The following is a 23893-nucleotide window of genomic DNA, read 5'->3' as shown; positions in this document are numbered from 1 at the left end:
TTACCGTATTTTCCTAATTCTATGGCACTTTGGTTCAATGTTTGTTGTTTTTTAATGTTTTTTATAAATAAACTTGAACATGAATCAGAGGAGAGAAGTTGCTGTTATAGGGAGATATGCTGTTGTGATTAAAGATTAATCAGAACAGATGTGCACGAATAAATTATTTATAATAAATACCACAATCTTTTTGATTTATCAATTTTCAATTTTGATTTCATGGTGTCCACACACATTTTTTACTTAAAATAATAAATAGTAATTGTGAAAAAGTAATATGTGATCATGGACCACAAAACCAGTCACATGGGTATATTTTTTTTTAAATTGAGATTTATACATCACCTGAAAGCTGAATAAATAAGCTTTCCATTGATGTATGATTTGTTTGGATATGACAGTATTTGGCCGAGATACAACTATTAGAAAATCTGGAATCTGAGGGTGCAAAAAAATTGAAACATTGAGAAAATCTCCTTTAAAGTTGTCCATTAATGTTCGCGATTGTGCTGTATTCACTCACAAAAATAAATGTTTTATATATTTACGGTAGGAAATTTACTAAATATCTTCATGGAACATGATCTTTACTTAACATCCTAATGATTTTTGGCATAAAAGAAAAATCGATAATGTTGACCCATACAATGTATTGTTGGCTATTGCCACAAATATACCTGTGAAACATGTGACTGGTTTTGTCATCCAAGGGTCACATATACATTTATACAAAAAAAGACAAAGCAAGAAGTGAGGTGTGCACCAAGACATTCTTAAGCTTATACGGGCTGTAATAGCGCCTTCGCCTTAACAAGGGGGTCGTCAGAATCTGACAGTGTTTCCATGGTGATGAGGAGAATGGATTTTCAGCTCTTCCAGAGGAAATTCTCTCTGGAAAGCTCAGTTTCTTTTACAAAAAGCAAAAGAGTGGCGGAGAGACATTGACAGAGATATAAGACAATGTGATTATGTCAGTTGCAAATGCCAAGTGTGTGTGTGTATGCTTGCATGTGAGTCCATTAGAATTCAAGCATGTGCACTTAGTCAATTTCAATCAATGGATAAATAATGGTCTGAGAACAAAATGGAAAAATGGTTCTACTAATGTGCTACTGACAAAGAGACTTTCAAGGGTCATGTTGTTGCCATGGCATCAGGACACTAGCTGAAGGCAAAAAAAAAGGAGACGGTATATGAGCATACAAATCTCTCCTACATAATTTCTTTCCAAATCTTAAAGTAATAGTTCACCCTGAAAAATCTGTCATAATGTCGTTCCAAACTTGTATGACTTACTTTCTACACACGAGATATTTTGAAGAATAATTGGTAAACAAACACTTTTGGTAAACATTGACTTTCATTGTGTGAGAAATTTCTTTAAATATCTTCATCAGAATTTTCCTTTTTGGGTGAACTATCCCTTTAACTAGTGGGTGAGATCAATGTTGTAACATGAATTTTAAAGCTAACCAAACTGAAATTGGTTGCAGGGATGAAATCCCTATCACACATGACCTTAAATCTTAGTGTAAAATATAAAGGATTTACTGGAGAAAAATTTACTGATAAATTACTTTTAATGACAGAACTGGGATCATCCACAGGTTCTCACACAAGCTTTTCATTTTAAGTAATAATTACCACAATAAATTCTTTCTTTTCTTTTTTTTTTACCACCCACCCTGGTGTTGGGGGAGCACACTTTGTACTTGATATTCATTTACAGAGTTGAAGGATAAGAGTTGGTTTCTAAATTATATTACCTTGTAGCAGATATATGAGAACATTATGTCGAGAAACATGGTGCAAGCCTAAATCACAGACACAACACTCCTTGATCTCCTCTACTTCAAGAGAACATTTGAGAGCAAATTCTAAAGTATCTACTGTATACTCATATCAGTTAGAGTTATCAGTACTATCTGACAACTTTATAAACTTTATAAAAAGAGACAGAAGTAGAAGCACAGTTTTCCACTCTTATGTTTTGGCTAACACATTTGTTTAAAATCTAGTCCACTTTTCAGCCACATCAAACAGCTTCCTTTTTCCATTATGCAAGGCCAAGCTATTTAAATTTATGTAATTCAATTTTTGTTCTTCAGGAGCTTCCTTTGTTTGAAACTTAATGCTGAGCAATGACGTTTGTGTGTGCGTTTCACTGCGATTAATTTAGCATCCTCCCTTTGTTTATTTTAGCTGTTTACAGCATCAGGCCTGGTTCTGAATGAATGCCAATGCCAGGCGCGGGAAGGAGAGGGTATGTTTCTGCTGCACCAGCCACTTCTGCATTGGCTTATCAAGGTCAGCCAATAAGCCGAGAGCCAGAGCCTGTGGAGGAAGAAACCTGAACCAGCACAGCGTCACAGCACGGCGCACACAAATCACGGCAATCCGACTTGGTCCGTAACTACAGGAGATAGGTGACAGTGCCCTGTTTCAAAACTTAATTCTTTGACTGGTTTAAAAGGAGGGTCTTTTTGGCTGATGCTAAACTTTTTGAGAGTGCCCAGTTTCACAGACAGGGCTTAGATTAAGCCAGTAAAATACAGCCTGTGGTAAACATAACTTGACGATACTTTGACGTTTTGTTCTACAATGTAAACTGCACACACTCACACCCCAAACTTTCTTATCTATTTACTTATTAAAAGCATACATTTCCAAAAAGAAACGTAAATGGTTTCTGTGTATTGACGTCATCCCTGCATGACACCAGACACGACTACTGCTGCATCTCAATTCAGAGGATGCTTTTTTTTTCTTTTCACAAACAGTCATTTTTATTTTGGGTTAACTACATTTTGTCGCTATCCATGATACAATACATATTGTTGCATTTTTGTATTGCGATATATTGTGACACGATATATTGCTACACCCCTAATGCCCAGTTTATTGAGGGTTTGTGAGATGTTTTACCACGACACTAGGCTTACAAACATAACCTTAAAGGTCAGGTAGGCAATTTTTCGGAGAGGCTAGCAATAGCAAGATAGATTTGAAAGCATTAGCTCCCACCCTCCCTTTAGAGTGCTCCCCAAAGCCACGCCTCCTGCAAAACACATGAACGCGTACAGCAGGGAGCAAAGCATCACGAGAGACAGTGTTAAACTACCTCATGTCTCAAAGCACATAACATTACAATAATAATGGGCGTAAATAACTTAAAGAGCACTGACCTGTATCACCTGACTGCTGCGGATTCATTTTGGCATTTATAATGTTGCTATTGAAACGCATAAGTTCAAGTCACGAACTGCTCTGAGTATAATGTTACAGTTTTTCATCTCATACAAATTACAGTAGTTATGGCGTGGACGCAAAATAAGCTAGTTGTTTTGGTTCAGGAGGAACTGAAAAAGGTGGCTGCTGTTTTGGTTGCGCTGCTCGGTGACTGACGTCTGTCTACAACTCTGCATAGCATGAAATGAGCTAATGACGTGTGATGTCTGAACAAGCAGGGTGCATGGAGGTATGGAAATACATATGTTAACAGGCAGGTAGGACATCGTATCGTTGCCCTCGGACAGAATGCAATAATTGGATGAACATTCTATGGTCCTACACCTTCCACAGACATATAAATACACTTAAATTAGTGGTTGCTATCAGGATGTGAAGATACTTTCAACCAGCATAACAAAAAAAAATCTGGAACAAATCACCTACCCTGCCTTTAAGTAGGAAGAACATTGCGTTTCCACCAACAGCTTGGAATTTTGTGCATAAAATGCACAAACTTTTTAATCAGCCATTCTTGAGTAGCTTTATGAGCTCTTCTGTGCATTTAGGTAGACAATCCAAAACCTGTTACATATTTAAATAATTTCATAACATCTCTGTGGCCTTTTCTGAAATGCCGCTTTAAAGCATGCACTCTCAAATGTTTGCCTGTGTGGTTGGATCGATAAGGCTGATTAAAGCCCAAGCCACATCAATGCACACATGAGACCTATCAATAATCTCACTTCCAGTAAGGCAGAACTACTACAGAGAGGTGGGGGGAGTGGGCACACTGGGAGGAGGCACACTGAAATTTTTAAGCTTAAGGGAGCTGGAATGAAATGATATGAGGCCCCAATCCATCACAGCCCACTCTTGATTTGACCTAGCCAGAATGTTATCAAATTACTTTTTTTTTATAAAGTAAACAGACCTAAATCCCAGGCTGGAACAAAAGACTAAATAAACAGTGCTAGAAGTGCATAAAGTCATTTGAAGTATCTGGAACTAAAGATATGGTATTAGTAGGGACACACAATATATAACGGTAAATCAGTTATCAGTTGATGTTAGCAATTTGGTACATTTTATTGGTATTGCTAAATCAATTGAAGATTTAAATATACATGCTAACTTTCTCTATTTTTAGATTTAGATAACCTGTGTAATCATCTAAAAAGCAACTAAAAGTTAAACTTTAAAAACACTTATAATTAAAAAAAAAAAGTAAAGTGCCATAGCATCTGACAAAAAAAAAAAAAAGGCTTGGAATGACAAATCAGTTTGTCCAAAGAACTCATTACATAAGCTATTCAGCTGATTTCACATGTAAAGTGGAACTTTAAAGATGTAAGATGGGTGAAACAAGCTGGATCCTTGAAAAAATCTCTAGTTGTGAGATTAGAGGGCACAGATTCATAAATATTTGTCACCCACCTCTATTCTTTGTACTTACTCACATTCACGATTAATACAAAATCTGGCAGCACCACTAGCCCAAGTGAGCTCACACTCAGCAAATATACAGCAACAGACTCCTTGGCAGTCTATTCAAGGACATCCCATTAACAAACGCAAGGGTTTGACTGACAAGTTGTTGATCCAATCGCAAACGTCCCTAGGAGTCTCTGGCGGTTTTCCCCACAGTCTCTGAGTCACTTGCAGATTTCACAAACATGGCCTCTCAGCCAGCATCAGTCAGGAACTATTTAGTAGCGCTCTGAAAAATCTCATTGGTTTGTCCCCTAACGGCCAGGAGTGGAAAGGGTAACCTAATGCAGGCTGACAGTCCTCTTCTCACCGTCCACACTTTTTCCTTCTTTTTCTTCCGTCTAAGGTGCTTTACACTAGAGCTTTTGATGTGGTTTGTAGTCAATCTGAAGACAGTTTGGTTCGTACAGTTAGTGTGAAAGCTTTCTCCCAAAGAAAGCTTTCCACCAATGATGCCAACTTACTGTGATTCAGAGCCAAATAATACAATGGCTGCATCTTAATTTGCAATTGTATGCAGAATTAGGATTAGTGCCTCTCAAATCACAATGCATTGTAAATAATACGCAAAAGGTTCCCACTACACTATTTCTGGTGGATTGTGAAAGTTTGCATCTCTGCATGCAGTATGGATTAATATCAGCAATGAAATAGGTAGGTATAAGCTGTAGTAGGTATAAGTTGTTTTATTATTATTGTTTTATTTCAAATTTACTGAGAAAGTGTTTTCAATGTAACTTCTCACTAAGATACCAAACCCCAAAGATGATGATAATCTTATCCTAAAAGAACAACACATGTATGTGTCTTCAGTTGTGTCATAGACATTTAGCCTATCTTTACAATCTTACTTCATGATCCACTTTTAAATGTGTGATTCTGTTCACTTTTCTTGCCAGTAAGAGCTGAAAATGACGTGGCTATTTGTAAAGGTTGAAGAATCAGAGAATTCTAATAAAGAAAACATTTAATAATTAAATATTTATTAGATATTCAAAGACTTGTTTAAAAGATGTAAATGTGTATTTGGTGAACATTGAGGGTATACTAGTATTAGCTGTAGCTTTTCTGTTACTAATAATTGAAATGATCTTTAACATCTCTGTCTAATAATACATTAGAACTCTTAAACAAAGACAGAAAACTAATGAAGTTGGACAACGGGAACAGGAATCGGCACCACCGCTCTCGGCGCTGTCAAAAAAAGTCCCACTTTTGACACTTATCGGCCAAACAAACAAACAAAAAAACTTACTGGGCGATATTTAAAAAAAAAAGTCAAATATCAGGCAGCCAATATATTAGTCTTGCTGATGTATTATATTACACTACTGTCCTCAGGAATATATCCTAAAATGCTGTGTTTCTGATATAGGAGTCAACAGTAAACCTGGACAGATTATCATAATGAGAGAGTCTTTTTCTATGCAAGGTTTTGTAGAAAATATTTAGGGCAGGCAAATTAATTATGCAAGTATTTAGCTCATGGTAAAACAAAAACTAAATGATGCACCTTCTTGTACTCCTGAATCTTCTTAACAGTCTTTAAGTATGCTCTAAACCCAAACACTGAGAACAAACATGTGTCTATTTAAACAGAGATACTGAATAAATAGAGAACTCAGTCTCAGACTAAAGTGTTCAGACTGCCAAGTCAGAGCTGGAATCTTAAACTGTAAAACTGCTGAAGGGATGATGTGAGATCAAAGCGCTGGAAACCAGAGCACCATATACAGTAAGAGCTGGATTAAAGGAACAACATGAATTGAGCAGAAGAGTGTTTGGTGTATGTTTGGACAAGACTGCAGCTGTTTAATGAGGCCAAAATGAAACAGACCCTACACTTGAGCACAAACTGAGAGAAAGCAGATAGTGATAAACAATCTGACAGAGCACTATCTGCCTGCTTGCCAGAATACAGAAAGATGAGGATTTTGGAAAATGCCAGAATATAACTTTAACCTTAAGCGTGCCTTTTATTCTTTTCATATTTAATCAGTCGGTGTTCTAGACCAACAGCAATAGCTTTGTCTTAATTCAAATGTTATGAGTAATATCATGAAAGTTATCTTTGTGCTAACCAATAGCAGTGTTTGGTGAATGCAAGCTAAAGAATTCAGATTCGCCCAATACACAAACAGTACAAGGGGTACAATGCTTTTACATCATCAGTTACCTCAAGTGGTCGACCGATAATAAACATTTAACCTTGCAAACTCTGACGTGAGCGCATGGCGTCATCTTCTCAGTTCTCGCGCATGCGTCGTGGCGCTCTCATGAACAGAGGCCCACATGAAAGAAAATGAATAGTTGAATAAAGTTGTTATTTTTGTTTGTTTTTTGTGCACAAAAAGTATTCTCGTCGCTTGATAAACTTAAGATTGAACCACTGTAGTCACTTGGACTATTTTAACAATGTCTTTATTAACTTTTCTGGACTGGCAGAATGAAATTGCCTAGAAGCCTATGAAGGAGTGAGCCAGCTCTCAGATTTCATCAAAAATATCTTAATTTGTGTTCCGAAGATGAACGAAAGTCTTATGGGGTTGGAACAACATGAGGGTGAGTAGTTACTGACAGAATTTTTATTTTTGGGTGAACTAACCCTTTAAGTAGTTGCAATCTAAAGTATAAATCTGTTTATTTCAAAAGATATCTTTTTTTAACAAGTTTTTTCATATTAGTTTTCAAATTATTTATTTCTAAATTTGTAAATATAATGTAAAATAAAAAAATAAAAAATGTAGTTTTTACTATCTTTAAATTAAATAATGTTATATGTATCAGCTTTATATCAGACATCGGCCACCCTGCTCTCTAAGATATCGGCAATTTAAAAAATCAATATCGGTCGACCACTAATCATTCGCTTGATGGCTGGCCATGAAGTATGGCCATGGTCTTCCCACCATCTGCACCAGACCTGACAAGCGCTTTCAGATCCTCAGGTGCAATAACTACTGTAGCAAGTAACGGGACATGTTGCTGCAAATACTACCCGGCAGCTGCCTGTTTTCATTGTAGTTTTCCTCTTAAATGGTCAAAATACAACAACATTTTAAGCAGTGAAAAGATTCATATAGTAAAACTATATAAAAGGTATCTTTTGAGGTTCATAGAATAATGAACTTTGAACTATTAGAACTAGCATATTGAAATTTGGTCAACAGTGTCACTAAAGACATTAACGTTGCAAAATATTTCTATATTCAAATAACTTTCTATTCCTCAAAGAATCCTGAAAAAAATATAGTGGTTTCCACAAAAAATATTAAGCAGCACAACTGTTATCAACATTTAGAATAATCAGAAATGTTTCTTGAGAGGAAATCGGTTTATTAGAATGATTTCTGAAGGATCATGTGACACTGAAGATAGTAATGATGCTGAAAATTCAACTTTACATCACAGCAAAAAATTACATTTTAAAATATATTAGAATATATTTTAAATTGTTATATTACAAATATTTTGATCAAATGCAGCCTTGTTGAGCATAATCTGTAAGAGACTTCATTCAAAAACATTAAACCAGACAGACATATTTGGGATTCAATTGTCTAAAGCTATAATTGATTTAAATGCCTAAAGTTTTAAAAAGCTATTAATTTAGAAGGCAAAAGCTTCTTTCAAATACACTACTAGAATATCTGTGAACTAATGATCATATTAACTGCTTGCTTTTCACTGAGCCACCGTTCACCAAACGCTATGAAATAAATGAGAATGTGTTAGAATTACACTCATCTTCTTAAAAGGGCATTTATTTTAGTACTCTTCCACCGAAAGAGCTGGATACAAGCGAAATTACACTGAAAAGGAAGGCAAATGATGACACTTCAAACGTGAAGCTGAGAGGGGAAAAAAGAAGAACAATCCTGCAATTGCCTTAATCCAGAGACACCTGCCATGAAAAGGGGCCCTTTGAAGTCATTAGCAGAGCTAGACAAGACATTGCATTTACATTTGAAACAAAAAGGCTGATTGGCTGTCAGCCTACTCATATAAAGCTCAGCTGAAAATGCTAGCCAGTACAGAATGATAATGTCTACTTTATCACACCAAACAAACAATAAAATCCACAGGGGGTGGTTGTGCCATGGCATCAAACTCTGGCGACAGGTCGTGTGATGAAAGCAACAAGGCAAGGTAAAATCTCAGCTGCTTCAAAAATAAAAAGCTTGGTTGTGGATCTCATGACTGAGCAGTCACAGTGCAGCAGGATCTGGTGCTGCAGAGCTAAACTGGCCTAATTAGAGCTCAGGACATCCGCACACTAATCCCCCACACACCCCATCATCCTCACGGCTTTCATCTGTCCATGTGGACGGCTCCGCCAATCCAATAAGCATGTGTGGGCTATGTTATGGACAGTAATGTAATGTACAGTAGTAACATGTAATGTGATCTTAAACAATTAGGTGGGCGCTGAGGAGACAGATTTAAGGCACTACAGTATGGCTACAAGTTTGTTATATACTGTACATACACACTCACCCAGTTGGTCCATTTTAACATGACAGCATCACACACATCCATGACCTGAATCTTACGTTCCACCACATCACAAATGTGCTCTATTGGATTGAGATCTGTTGACAGTAGTGAACTCATTGTCATGTTCAAGAAGCCAGTTTGAGATGATTTGAGCTTTGTGACATGGTGCGTTTGAAGTAGCTGTCAGAAGATCGACTACACTGTGGTCATAAAGGGATGGACATGGTCGGCACCAATGCTCAGGTAGGCTGTGGCGTTTAAACGATGCTCAATTGGTACTAATCTTGTGTATTTTTTGTAAATCGAGACTCATCCGACCAGTCAACGTTTTTCCAATCTTTTATTGTCCAGTTATGGTGCACACAGAAAAAAAAGTTGTAAAAATGCTATCTTTAGGGGTACAACAGCTTGTCACTGGGGCAGTAACCTTAAAATGACATCTTTGTACCTTCTTTTTTACTCCTAAAAGTGACAAGCTGTTGTACCCCTAAAGGTAAAAATTTTACACTTTTTTTTTTTTTTTTTAACACCTCTGAGCCCATGCGAACTGCGCATTTGCCTCAGTTTCCTGTTCTTCGCTGACAGGAGTGTCACCCGGTTTGGTCTTCTGCTGCTGTAGCCCTTCTGCTTCAAGGTTCAACATGTTTTGTGTTCAGAGATGCTCTTCTGCAGACCTTGGTTGTATCAAGTGGTTATTTGAGTTAGTGTTGCATTTCTATCAGCTCAAACCAGTCTGGCTGTTCTCTGACCTCTGGCACCAGCAAGGCATTTTCACTCACAGAACTGCCATTTTTTGGACCATTCATTGTAAAATGTGAAAATCCCAATTTCTGAAATACTCAGACCAGCCCATCTTGATCATGTCTACATGCCTAAATTAAGTTGCTGCCATGTGACTGACTGATTAGATATTTACGTTAATGAGCAGTGGAACAGGTGTACCTAATAATGTGGCCGGTGAGTATATATTTTAATTTATAAACTAAATGTATTTTTAATTTTTATCAGTCATTATTGGATATTTATCTGCCAATGGATTTTTAAGGTACAGGTCATTGTATCTAATCTAAAATAAAATAGATTAATGCAAAGATCTATTTTCCATGCAAGCATGCTGTTGTTGTTGTTGTTGTTGTCATGTGCATATACAGTAACAAACATTTGCTGTTCTTTTTTTAACAAAATAGTATGGATACAGTATTAGGCTACAGTATATCACCCATTTATCAGTTAACAGCCACGACATAAAAATAATTATCGCCTTATTGGTATCGGCCAGAATTTCATCACTCTTTTTGAGAGGTTGTTCTGATAAACTGTTTGTATCTGTTGGAAAAAAAAAATCAATTAAATGATGAATGCTGGAATATAAACAGCTTATTGCGGCCTCACCTAAAAATGTATATGATGACGAATCCTCAAGGCCATCTATTTAGCCACGTTTGAGTTATACAATTGTCACTCCAGACCTCACCTTGACCTATTGTTTATTATCCTATCAATGCTATTGTCAGATCAGATGCCAAGAAAACAATGTTAGATACCCCAATCAGAATATGTATTATGATCCTACTATGGTAGTGCATGTTTTCCTTTTTTAATCTACTGTACGCAAGATCATGTGCAGTATTTATCATTGGAAAAAACATGTTATAATAATGACTTGCTTAATCCAACAAAACAACAACAAAATAAGAAGAGAACATCATGAGATCCATCAATGATATAACCTTTGTAGCAATCACTACATTCATAACAACAACATTTGTTATTCTGGGATCTTCAAATGTTCATCTCTCCATATAAACAACATGAGGGGAAACATAGCTGCCATATCCTGCAAGCTGAATTCTGTTTAAATTCAGCACATCTGTAAATCTCTCTGTCTGTCCAGTTGTATATGCTTGTAATGTTTTATGCATAGTCTCAGCAAAATGTTCTTTGTACCGCTTGTAAAAGTTTGTTACCCATTCAAAACCCTCACAGCTTCAGCAAAGCTGTGTACCAGGGTTATGAAGTTATATTTTAGTATATCTTCCTCTCTCTAATTTTAGATTTTGCTGTCAGGGTGCTGTTAGTCAATTAAAGAAAATAAAGTAGTTTTGCCTTGATGTCTTCGTCCTCTCTGATGTTGTACTTCAGTTTGCTCCTCTCAGCCAAGAATAGACTACTTGAAAGTCTATGTAATGGCTCTCTAGATTATACCTTAGTTTAAAATGGCTACATTAAACTGTAATGCAATGTCACTATATAAAAAATATCCATGCAAACTAGAAGAGAAACCTACACGGTCTTCTCTATCTGATAATAGAAAGCACAAGATAATGTTCTCTCTCTATAAATAATGCAGATTATGGAAATGTTGTGTTATCACAAACATGAGCATTGAACCATATAATGCAGATATAATTCTGATAGTTTGTCCTTTGCCTTATTTAACGTTTAATCTAACACATTTTGCAGGATATAAAATTGCTGTGATAGTATGAGAGACTTCTTTAAACATACTATGTCTTACCGACCCTAAACTTTTGAGTATATACGCGCGCACACACACGCACACACACAAACACACACACTGTTCACTACTATGGTATATGGACAACTACTAGGCTATAAGCTTTGTATTTAGGGGCAGTATTCAGAGCAAAACCAAAAATATGCAAAAAATACAAATGCAACAAACAATGAATTAACTCCGTCCTTATAATACCATATACCACCAGCAGTGGATTTTTCTCCTAACATTTAGGTTATGTACACTCTTTAAATTATGGTTCTTTATTGGCATCTATGGTTCCATGAAAAAACTTTTATATCCATGGAACCTTTCCATTCTACACAAGGCTCTTTATAGTGGGAAAAATTATCATTTCAATTTTTAAAATGTTTTTCACAATAAAAAATATTCTTTTAAGAACTGTTCACTAAAAGGGAACCCAAAATGGTTCTAGAGTGTAGTATCATATAGTGGCCTATTCTGGCTGCTTTGAAAAACAAGCAAGCTTTTGATTGTTAACATTATACACACTTATGAAAAGTTGAGAGAAATATACCATTAAAAACAGCAAGACTCTTACTGGCTTAAACATAGATGCTATAATGCATTGTAGTTTTCAGTAAGAAAATAATGTTTTTACCCTATCCTAACCTTTGTGACAGAGGCATCTCATCTCAGCAGGAATCCACAATTACCCAGCAAATAACACTATCCTATCCTTCAACTGTATAGTTGTCTTTTTTTAATGGCCTCTTGGAGACATAAAACACAAGACTACATGACAGTACTGTCCACTAAAACAGGAAGCAATTTAGCTTCAGTGTGTGCCAACAGCAGCCAACTCCACATAAATTACTGACCTGTGGGCAAACCTCTTGTTGATATAAAGCATAGAATGACAGACACTTCCACAATATCTCGAACAAAAGCATGTATAGATTACTTATATGTGTTCCTCAAAACATGTTTAGATCACCACAAAATAAATAAGCCCTGTTTATGAATGAGAACAGCATGCATTTATAGTAATGATTAAAATAATCTTGTGATGATGTTTCATTTTTGAACAACTTTTGATTTCTGGCGCACTATCAGCATATTTTAACAAATACTCTCCACAAGGTCAGATACTGTCTTTCTCTCTGTGCTGTGAATACAAATTGAGATATAGAGGCCACTTTGGACATGCCATTGCAGTACGAAATAAACTGGCTGTCAATATGACATTAAGCAGTCGTCAGAGCGAGCAGGTTAAATATTGTGTATTTAACTGTAGTATAGCTTTCGTAGCACAATTAAATTAAAGTGTAAAATCATGTGTGCCCACATAAACTGTCAGCAGACACGTGGGGAAATAACCGCAACAACAACAAAAAAACTCATCTTACCTAAAACATAGTTGACATGTAATTAAGTACCAGCCTGCACAGCCGAATACGATCAATAACAAGTGCTTGATTCCTGACACTTGATCAACAATTTTAACCATTAAGTTGAATCAGCTCCGGTTGATAAACTTTTTGGAGGGCAGGATTATTGCTACTCCTTCTAGGCAGGCCTGAGTGAGCACGGCACGGAGTCCATCATCATGAATTACGCCTTTCTAGTACCATCTAGTGGACAAGAGCGTGTACTACTATATTTTAGCATTCTCGCCAGTGAAGAAACTAATAACCTAGTAGAGGTCTCCTGCAAGCTTCTATCAAGACGACAATATTTTGTTAGAATTTTTTTCTAGCCTAAAAGCCTAAAAACTTTAAGTTTTAAAGGAATATATATATATATATATATATATATATATATATATATATATATATATATATATATATATATATATATATATATATATATTACAACAATAGTAGTAGTAGCCTAGTAGTGGTGGTGGTGATAATAATAATAATAATAATAATAATATGTAATTGTTGCAATATACTATCAATGGTAATAATATGAGTACTTCAATATTTCGTCAAAAGTCATTCTTTAGTGATGAGAAACCCGACTCAGAAACCCGCGCGAATCGTTTAACCAATAAAAAAACGATTCAATGATTCTTTTACGTCATATTGTAACTACGTCATCGCTTGGCCCCCGACGTTCCCCTAAAATATATTTATTGGCTATTGACTATTAAAGTTCGCCTTTAATTCTTCCTTCAATCCGCAGTCATATCCTCGGTTCACTTTAAATGCTCTTGTCGTCACTTCTCTTCTCATTGCGAATCGGACCGGTTTTTGTGAACAGATTCAGTGAATAGACGACTCGTTCACGAATCGGATACTGCTCGTCAAGGCCTGAGGCGATCTGATTGTCCGTTATAGGTTATGAACGTTTTATTTTTTTTTCCCCTGTTAATTTTTCAGAACTTTTCTACTTTACTATCCACTTGTTTGGTTCAGGAAAACTTTAATGATTTTAATTTGAACGTCGTCACACACATTCGAGGTCTGAAGAAGTAACGTTATCATCGCAACATCGAGGCCTTCGATCGGCTTCTGTGCGAACCGAAGAGACACACACACCTCCGCATAAGCATGTTTAAAGACAAAACGGCATGGTTCTCCAGCAGTGTTGGAAAGGGGGTAACCAGCTTCTGGGGTGGGTGAGATGAGTATTTGGTTGTATGCTTCTAAAATAACTCTATTAAAGAAATGAACGAATCTATTAATGAATATTTTGTAATAAGTCATCTGATTTTATTTCAGGTTTTAACTTGAAATATGAGTACATTATATACTTGTCTATATTCTTTTAGTTTCTGAAGGGGGAGCTCTTTCTTCCTGGAAAACAGCAGATTACCTCTTCAGTAATGATGCCTCTTCTGAAGACACTAAAAGGTCTATTTAGTTTACTGTGCAAATCTTGTCTTAGGGTAACTTGGTCATACTTCTAAAGAAGCTTTTAAAGTAACAGAATATGCTTGGATTGTGTATTTTTAATTTAATGCAAAGAAAAGTGGTTATCACTCGCATCTGTGGCAGAGAGACCAGCCTGTAGAATGTCATTTAAAGGGATAGTTCACCCAAAAATGAAAATTCTGTCATCATTTACTCTCCCTCAAGTTGTTCCAAACCTGTATGACTTTCTTTCTTCTGCTGAACACAAAAGAAGATATTTTGAAGAAAGTCGGTAACCAAACGACTGATGGACCCCATTGACTTCCATAGTAGGAAAAAAAAAATACTATGGATGTCAATGGGGACCAGCAACTTGTTTAATTACCAACCTTCTTTAAAATATCTTCTTTTGTGTTTAGCAGAAGAAAGGAAATCATACAGGTTTGGAACACCTTGAGGGAGAGTAAATGATGACAGAATTTTCATTTTTGGGTGAACTATCCCTTTAATCCAAATCTACTGTACCCTAAACCCCTGAAATGCATGAAAAACAAGTTTTACCTGATTTCTTTCTTTCTTCTTTTTTAGGGTATATCGCAGTGTGGACTATATAAAGAACAGGGCAACAGTTTTCCACAGCAATTTCCTGTCAGCATGTAAACCTCGCCAGAGTGTCAAATCTGTGCCTCTTGGCCACTACGTACTGCCTCCAGACTCCATCCAGAATGGTGAGCTGTTCATTATTTTTAGTGACGAGATCCAATGTAGAGCCCGACCGATAAAGGATTTTTAAGGCCGATACCGATACAAATATTTGGTGATTTAAAAATCCGATATTCCGATATATCGGCCGATATATATTTTAAAAAAAAATCCAGAAACGCGTAACAAAACATGAACAGATTTCCCTAACATTAGTTATTTGTAGTTACTTAAGAGTCCTCAGCCTTACTAAAATAATATGATAATGCAGTTTAAAAATAAATTTGTTTGTTTTATTGTCACAACAGAACAGAATATATTAAAGTTCTGATAAATATAATGTATAAAAATACAAACTTAAGATATGAAAAAAAATCAACTATTATTATTAATATTGACAGTAATAATTAAAAAAAATCAATGATCATTATATTATTATCATCATCATCATCATTTGTATTATTATTAAACAAGACAAAGGTCACTCCTAGTGTGTGTGTGTGTGTGTGTGTGTGTGTGTGTGTGTGTGTGTGTGTGTGTTAGTCAGTCAGTCAGTAACAGTTAGTCCCTATTGCCTTTCCATTAGCTCAAACAGTAGAGCGTTGGTGCTTGCAATGCCAAGGTCATGGGTTCAAAGCAAGAACTGATAAGATTGTTAATGTGTGCCTTGAGATGCAATGTAAGTCACTTTTGATAAAAGCGTCTGCCAAATGTCAATGTTATAAGCTACCTTATAATTACAATGTCAACTTGCTTATCCCTTTACCTGCACTCTTTTAATTCTATCCATCAAGCTACAACAAACCATTTTCAATCATCATTTGCTGCCTGCCTTCTAAAATCTACTACTTAATGATGCACTAAATACATTATGTGACTCGTTAATGCTGCGGCTAAACGAAGTCAGCAACGCACACTTGGATTTCACACACATGTAAAAGAAAAGCTAACTTTTATGCACAGGCTATGTTTGATACTTTTTCTCTATGTCTAAATGTTCACTCCTCGCGTGCCTAACTTACGTTTTACAACGCAGGGACTGGAACTACAGATATGCTAGTTATAAATACAGTAATCATTACTTTATTTAGGCAGAATAAGTTCATTGTGATTTCCAAGCTCATTGATGTTAGCGGTCTTCCTAGTAGAGTGCCCTCTGGTGGACAAACTATGCAGTGCCAACACTCATAACATGGTTGAAGGGTGTTTCGTCCGCTTTTATTTTATTTTTTAAATATTAATTTATCGGCCATTATAAATGCAGATACCGATAGTTTGGAAAATGCCTAATATCGGCCGGCCCATATATCGGTCGGGCTCTAATCCAATGTAAAGAATTAAATGAGTTGTTGCTACATTAAATATTTCATAATTACTGTTCCAATTTCTCTCTTTAGAAATGAGAGTGCTGATTGGAAGGTTCATTTGGGAAACGGATGAACAGGTAGGAGAACATGCTGTAGTTAAACCTGTGCCTGGCTATTCTTCGTTGTCTTTGTTAGCTTCTCAGTTGTTATTTATTAAAGGTGATGTGTGAAGAACAAAAAACAACCAAAATGTCTGAAGACTGTCTATCCGATGAGACTGAAGATCAACCAGTGAGAGAGAAGAACAGGTATGCATTAACTCAACATTTAATTATATCTGAATTAAATATAGAATTTGGGCAGAATGCATAAATTCATTGTAGTGAATTTTATTTTTAAATACATCCAGTAGTTTTTAGCGCAATTTTCCTACGGACAAAATTGCGATTGTTAACTCATGATTTCTGTTCTGTCTGTGCGCACCAATCTTGCACTTCTATCTCTTCCTCCAGACCACCTAGAGACTTCGGGTTTTCGGCATTATGTTAAGGAAGGTCTAATCTCGGGAACGCACACAAAAAAAAAAAAAAACATAAAAAGATTTACTATCTCTTAGTGTTGTGATCCCATGACGTCAGAAAATTGCGCTAAAACACTCACTGAGTTTTTATTACTTGTTTCATATTGTTCCTCTTCAGTTACATAAGACACAACTGATGTCTAGATATTACTTTCACTGCCACAGCCCTTTATCTTCATAAAAACCTGGTGTAACCTCATGTTCATGTTATCTATTAGCCAGGAAGATTACCCGTCTGTTGCATCACCGAACAAAGTGTGTTCATGCTGTGAGATGCGGCAGTATCCTGTAAACAACATGATCTCAGGTAATTAATTAACAGATAAAACTGACACCCTACAAATGTTCTCACATTTAGAAACTGTTTATTGTTCTGTCTCTTTTTCAGGATATGCTCATATCGACCAAATGAAGAAGTATTTAGGGGAACTTCATGATTTTCTTCCCTCCCTCCATGGCCATAATGTTTCGAGATCTAATAATGTGACACCTCCTTATTGTCACAAAGAAATGTAATATAACGTGCCTCGTTTAAATCCACTTCTTTGTTCTATATTATGTTTCACTGGCAAGAGTATTTAATGCAACTGGATGTTCATTCTCAGTTTCTGCTCATCTCATATTAAACTGCTTCTTCAGTAAATCACACTTTTCCCAGCAATATGAAATCCAGTCCCTGTACGTGAACAGAGTTGATTTGACATAGGTTACAGAGAATAGCAATAGTAATATTAACAAATAAAAGTGTATATACTTGAAACAAAGTGTGTCTCTGTTTATTTTCTGTTGATGGTTAATTACCTTCCAGTGAGGTGGTCTATCCATTAAAGGATTTTCTCTGAGGTCAAGTTTTATAAGTCTGCTGAAACCAGGGATTAGGTAATCCTCCAGTGATCTGATGCTGTTAAATTTAACAGAGAGGATCTGCAGATTTGCCATGTCTGGAAACAGATGTAAACCAAAAAAAATTGCACATGAGCAAAAACAAAAAAGGAAAACAGGGATTTACACCTAATAACCATTACCGATAATAATGAGAGTAAAAGAGTAACTTTTAGTCCTCTAAGGCCTGGTTTCACAGACAGGGTTTAGATTAAGCCAGGATTAGTTCTTAGATCAATTAGAGCATTTAAATATCTCTTATAAACGTGCCCTAGAAAAAAACATTACTGTGTGCATCTTGAGACAAAAGAATTGCACTGACATATTTTAAAATGTGTCTGTGCAAGTTGCTTTCAGTTAAGACAGCTCAAACATGTATTTTAGGTATAAGCCTTGTCTGTGAAACCAGGGGTAAATGTTAACAATGTATGTCTAATAAGAGCAAAGCAACAGATCAAATGTGCAACGGCTTCTTGTATTAAATTGTCTCCAGTTGTCCTCTTGAAACTGTTTTTACTATGTAAGAATACATTAAAGAGCCACTTGAGGGGGGGGAGTAGATGCCATAAATAGTCATTTCATTAAGTGGGAAGTTTCTAACCTGTTAGTTCAGTAGGGATGTGTGTAAAACAGTTCTTGTCCAGATTCATGAAGACCAGAGACTGTAAGTGATTCACCTTTTCTGGGAGGTCTTGAAGTTTATTATCAGCTAAGTTTAACCACTGCAAACTGCTGAGGCCTCCGAATTTTGAAGGCAGGTGTGTAATTGTATTATTATGGAGCCCAAGTTTCTGTAACTTGCTGAGTTTACCAATAGATAATGGTATGGAGATGAGACCACATCCAGCAGCCCAGAGCTCTCTCAGTTCTCTCAGGTCCCCTACTTCTTCTGGGAGAACAGATAGTGGGTTGTGGTTTACACCCAGGTAAGTCAGGTGTTTCAGTGATCCAATGTTGCTAGGAAGAACGGTCAGCTGATTTCTATCCAGTGTCAGTTCTTCAAGCTTTTCCAGGTGCAGAATCTAACGGGATAGACATGATAGACACTTTAGACATGATTTCTGCTTGCATTATTATTATTATTATTATTATATGATATGTGCGACGAATTCATTAACTTTGCGAGTAGCTACTTTGTAAAACACCGTACATAAGTTATGGGATAAATAGCGTAACGTTACCTCGTCTGGTGGTAAAATGAGCTGATTGTTGTTCAGAAACAGTTTTTTCAAGGTAACGAGTCTCGAAACGCCAGGTGGCAAAACAACTAGACCCCGGTGACTCATGTTCAGACTCTCCTGCTGTGTGTTGATACATTCCAGTACCATATCATCTCCGTTCATTTTGTTTAATTTACCAAAAACACATACTGAATAGAGAAGGCGCATCACCATAGTAACAGACAACTTCCGGCATTTCTGGAACTGGGACTGAATGGAAATAAATGTGAGATTCAAAAATTAACGCAAGAAAAGACGGGGCAGATCTGTCCATATTTGTATAGTTAATTTGTATTTATTGGCATTTTAAGAACAATGTTAAAATGCAGAAACTAGTTTTTCCTCTCCATGATTTTGTGCAGAATGCGCTCAGATTGCACAGCGCGCAGTTTTGATGTTATTGAATGACCTGCTGAGAAAACAGGAAGAAGTGTTATAGCCTTAAGGGGCATAGTTATATCTAAGTAGATTCCCATTCGGCCGCTGCAGACACGTCGGCGCGCCCGCCATCTTGGAACGGTCAGCGTATCTTCACTCACAGTAAGCATCAATGATGCTACAATATTGCGCAGATTTTGGTTGTAAAAACCACCAAGATTTAAATTCCCGAAGAAATGGGATAACCTTTTACAGGTAAAAATGTGTTAGTTTGTGTTTTTATATGTAGCAACTCAATATTACAGGGGTTTAAACACATTAGTGCTGTGTTAGCTGACGCCTTCCTCTTGTTGTATTGTGTTAGTTGAGAAAAATAATCTGCTGAAGTCTTTTACAGATATTGATATTCATACATGCATAACGTACTGTGGTGGTTGCAAACGGCGCACTGTCAACTTTCTATTTGACCGGCTTTGACCGTTTCTATATGGCGGACGGACGACCCATTGAAACCTGAGGTTTCTATGTATATATTTCTATGTGTGTCAGTTCGCGTGTGAATGAAAGGGTGCATGATCCGTACAGGTCAGGATCCCAAATAATAAGTATATATCAACTGTGAGAACACGCGTTGTCAGGAGTTTATCAGTTGTTCTGTACTTTTATATGAGATAATAACATGGATAAAGACAACCTCTCCGTAGTCCTGCACTCTAAAGGAGATCTCAGACTGGTATGAAATTTCATGCGTTTTAGTGAAGATCTTGCAACCCTTGAACTCTGATTACATTTGCAATTGATAATAGCAGACTTCTCTGTATATTTAACAGGAACAGCGTCCGATCCCGGAGCCAGGACCAAATGGTAGGTTATGTGTGATTAAGCAATATTTCTAAATGCTTTTCAATGGTGATAAACATTTTAGTATTCATATTTATCCATTTTCCGGGCTTCTTTATTGAAGACGTGTTACTTCAGATGCACTCAGTGGGCATTTGTGGATCAGATGTGCACTATTGGCAGAACGGGCGCATCGGGGACTATGTATTGAAACAGCCCATGATTCTGGGACATGAAGCCTCTGGTCGTGTGGTGAAAGTGGGATCTGATGTGACTCACCTCAAAGCAGGTTAGTTCTGGGTTTGCCTTAGTTTGTGATAATGGCCTGGTTTCACATACAGTACAGGTCTTAGATTAAGCCAGGATTAGGTTTTATTTCAATTAAGGCATTTAAGTAGCTTTTATAAACATGCATTAGAAAAAAAAACAGTACTGTTGTGCATTTTGAGAAAAAACAATGGCACTGACATATTTTAAGTTACTGTATGTGTAAGTTGCTTTCAGTAAAACAGCTAAAACATGCATTTTAATCTGGGACTTGCCTGTGAAACCAGGGGTATAACAGTTAAACTTGGATTAAGTGTGTCTTTCATTTTTGTAACCAGGAGACAGAGTTGCAGTTGAGCCTGGAGTTCCTCGTGAAGTAGATGAGTTCTTTAAATCTGGACACTACAACCTCTCTCCCAGCATATTCTTCTGTGCCACTCCTCCAGATGATGGAAACCTGTGCAGATACTACAAACACAACGCTAGCTTCTGCTACAAGTCAGATCACTATTACTGGACGAATTATAAGTCCATGGTCCTTTAATTCTATGCGTAATAATCATATGGTTGTGTGCATGCAGACTTCCCGATAATGTGACTTATGAGGAGGGAGCCCTGATTGAGCCCCTGTCAGTGGGCATTCATGCCTGCAGGAGGGCAGGAGTTACTCTTGGAAGCTCAGTGTTTGTCTGCGGTGCAGGTCAGCCATCTCTAATGATTGCACATATTTATGCAACTGTTACATATTAACTAGTCAATCAGTGTAATGACCTCTGACTTCTGGGGCTCTGCCACTTTTCTAGTGTGTCAGCGCTGTAAAATAATTGTTGCTTATTAATCTAATATCACAGAAACATTTTTTTTAGAAATGTTATCTTTGTAACATGACTTTTGAAATATGTAACTGGTTATAGCAATCAAAGACTATGTTTGTATATATGTGTGTGTGTGTTTTCACCAACATAGGACCAATTGGACTAGTTTCTTTGTTGGCGGCCAAAGCCATGGGTGCTTCACAAGTAATAATAAGTGGTAATGTATATATTCTTCACTATGCATAAAAAGTAATAATGTATGAATAAATTGTGCATATAATACATTTTTAATCTGTATTTGTAGACTTGTCCTCTGATCGGCTTGCCAAAGCTAAAGAGATCGGAGCAGACTTGCTGCTTCTTGTGAAAAAAGAGGATACACCTCAGGACATGGCCAAAAAAGTGGAGGAAATGCTGGGTTGCATGCCTCAAATCAGCATTGAATGCACTGGAGTGCAGAACAGCATTCAAACAGCCATCTATGTAAGTTTGATTACAAAAAAATAAAGTCATACAGCTTTCACATTATTGGAGTGTCCATTTTGCTGTCAAATTTGTTTGAGTGTTTAGACATGCTAAAATGATTGATCATACTTAGACCTTCTTGTGCTGATGATGGTGTTTTTGTCTAGGCTACTCGTTCAGGAGGAGTGGTGGTGTTGGTTGGGCTTGGTCAAGAGATGACCACCATACCTCTTCTCAATGCAGCACTCAGAGAAGTTGACATCAGAGGTGTATTCCGTTACTGTAATACGTAAGTAGGATCACTAAGGCTAGAGATGTACTTATGACTGTATCAGCGGTTTGAGTATAATGTAGATCAAAATCTAAAAAAATGTGCACACTTTTACCCATGATACCTCATTGTTTTTTCAGCTGGCCGGTGGCCATTTCTATGTTGGCGTCTAAGAAGGTGAACGTCAAACCCCTGGTCACCCACCGTTTCCCACTGGAGCAGGCTGTGCAGGCCTTTGAGACCACCCGTCAGGGTCTTGGGGTTAAAGTCATGTTAAAATGTGACAAGAATGACCAGAACCCATGAGATCAACCACTAGACCCACATCTGATTATTGCCTTGCTACAGTCACTTCAATACATTTTGTTTAATCCAGCTAGTTTTGAGAGTAACTTCACTATCTTGTCTCAGGTACAGCAGTCACAGGAATTCAGTGATTCTCCTCACAGTGGATGTAATTATGTATAATTTAAATGTCATTGTAATTTATGAATCTAGCATGTTACATTAGTAAAATGAATATAAATAAACATTTTATAGAATCATGAAAAGTGTTCGTTTATTTTTATGTAACATTGTCTGAGTGCAGTTTTAATGGCATTTCATAATAGCAGGTCATTTTTACAATTTAATTACCTTAATCTTTTTCACAAACAATACATCTTATCTTTACCTAAGATTTATCGTACTAACTTGATTGTCTGTGTAATTACTGTGAGCTATTTTTATATTTGTAATCATTTTCATAAAGCATTTTTGTTCGTATATTTGGTCAATATGTAATTTGAGCATAATAAGTAGAAGGAGTTGTGCAAGTAGTCCACAACTGGCCATCTGGAGGAAAACTCATTTATACACCATTGAGATACGTTTTATTTCTTTTAAGGACATAGCTGTGTTTTGACAGCAGTTTTGATCAACTTGAAGGACCTTGAAGGAAATGTGGGATGGCCATAAAGGGGCATCAGTGCATGTGTGAGTGAAAGTGCATGATCCATTCAAGAGCCAAATAATTCTGTAAACTAACAGAACTTATCAGTTGTTCTCTACGTGCATACTGTATGTGAATAAAATGGATAAAGACAACCTCTCTTTGGTCGTGCACTCTAAAGGAGAGCTCAGATTGCAATGACATTTCATGAATTTTAGTTGAAGATTCTGCAACCCTCGAACTCCGATTGCACTTGCAAATTATACTGTATTTGCAGACTTTTCTGTATCTTTAACAGGAACAGCGTCCGATTCCTGAGATGGGACCAGATGGTATTGGTTTGTGACTTAGCAATATTTCCAAATACACAATGGTGATTAGCACTATAATATTGGATCTTTACTGAAGACGTGTTACTTCAGATGCACTCTGTGGGTATTTGTGGATCAGATGTGCACATGTGGCAGAACGGGGCCATTGGGGACTATCATTTTGTATTCAACAGGGGACAGAGTTGCAGTTGAACCTGGAGTTCCTTGAGAAATAGATGAGTTCTTTAAATCTGGACACTACAACCTCTCTCCCAGCATATTCTTTTGTGCATGTCCTCAGGACGATGAGACCCTGTGCAGAAACTACAAACACAACGCTAGCTTCTGCTACAAGTCAGATCACTATT

At 36.8% G+C, this 23893-nt stretch overlaps 3 protein-coding genes across 5 annotated transcripts in view; 1 reads left to right on the top strand and 2 right to left on the bottom strand.

Annotated features, from left to right (window-relative positions):
- Positions 1 to 13280, bottom strand: part of tjp1a (tight junction protein 1a) — a 147596-nt gene extending 134316 nt beyond the window's left edge. The window contains exon 1 of one of the 3 annotated variants that reach the window (XM_079866565.1): positions 13105 to 13280. In XM_079866565.1, coding sequence (XP_079722691.1) covers positions 13105 to 13205 — 101 coding nt within the window. In that variant the 5' untranslated portion in view covers positions 13206 to 13280. The remainder of the gene's footprint in view (positions 1 to 13104) is intronic. The other 2 variants (XM_079866567.1, XM_079866563.1) reach the window with 2 other exon arrangements.
- Positions 13281 to 13848: 568 nt separating this feature from the next.
- Positions 13849 to 23362, top strand: LOC307155248 (sorbitol dehydrogenase-like). Its single transcript, XM_079865811.1, has 17 exons — positions 13849 to 14317; positions 14475 to 14556; positions 15145 to 15284; positions 16656 to 16702; positions 16785 to 16873; positions 17364 to 17452; positions 17534 to 17657; positions 20175 to 20179; positions 20297 to 20358; positions 20456 to 20489; positions 20590 to 20754; positions 21071 to 21230; positions 21314 to 21432; positions 21699 to 21764; positions 21852 to 22030; positions 22180 to 22301; positions 22424 to 23362. The coding sequence occupies exons 1-17, from the start codon at positions 14254 to 14256 to the stop codon at positions 22587 to 22589; spliced, it is 1713 nt and encodes a 570-aa protein (XP_079721937.1). The 5' UTR covers positions 13849 to 14253; the 3' UTR covers positions 22590 to 23362.
- Positions 17652 to 19613, bottom strand: LOC307155713 (uncharacterized protein). The gene is made up of 4 exons (XM_079866576.1): positions 19209 to 19613; positions 18629 to 19049; positions 17947 to 18086; positions 17652 to 17821 (listed from the first exon to the last, which is right to left on the bottom strand). Exons 1-4 carry the CDS (start codon positions 19419 to 19421, stop codon positions 17789 to 17791), a joined length of 807 nt encoding a protein of 268 aa, XP_079722702.1. The 5' UTR covers positions 19422 to 19613; the 3' UTR covers positions 17652 to 17788.
- Positions 23363 to 23893: the final 531 nt, after the last annotated feature.

Source organism: Squalius cephalus (genome assembly GCF_949319135.1).
Source record: "Squalius cephalus genome assembly, chromosome: 3".
In the NCBI taxonomy this organism is placed as follows: Eukaryota; Metazoa; Chordata; class Actinopteri; order Cypriniformes; family Leuciscidae; genus Squalius; species Squalius cephalus.
The sequence above is the reverse complement of the archived record's forward strand: the minus strand, read 5'-3'. Positions and strand labels throughout refer to the sequence as shown.

Excerpts from the sequence above, each read along its gene's own strand:
- LOC307155713 (XM_079866576.1), bottom strand. The coding sequence starts at position 19,421 with ATGGTGATGCGCCTTCTCTATTCAGTATGTGTTTTTGGTAAATTAAAC. Across the intron at positions 19,050-19,208 it reads TCATTTTACCACCAGACGAG|ATTCTGCACCTGGAAAAGCT; the intron begins GTAACGTTACGC and ends CTATCCCGTTAG. Across the intron at positions 18,087-18,628 it reads CATCCCTACTGAACTAACAG|ACATGGCAAATCTGCAGATC; the intron begins GTTAGAAACTTC and ends ATCTGTTTCCAG.
- LOC307155248 (XM_079865811.1), top strand. The coding sequence starts at position 14,254 with ATGTTTAAAGACAAAACGGCATGGTTCTCCAGCAGTGTTGGAAAGGGG. Across the intron at positions 14,557-15,144 it reads TCTTCTGAAGACACTAAAAG|GGTATATCGCAGTGTGGACT; the intron begins GTCTATTTAGTT and ends CTTCTTTTTTAG. Across the intron at positions 21,765-21,851 it reads TTCACAAGTAATAATAAGTG|ACTTGTCCTCTGATCGGCTT; the intron begins GTAATGTATATA and ends CTGTATTTGTAG.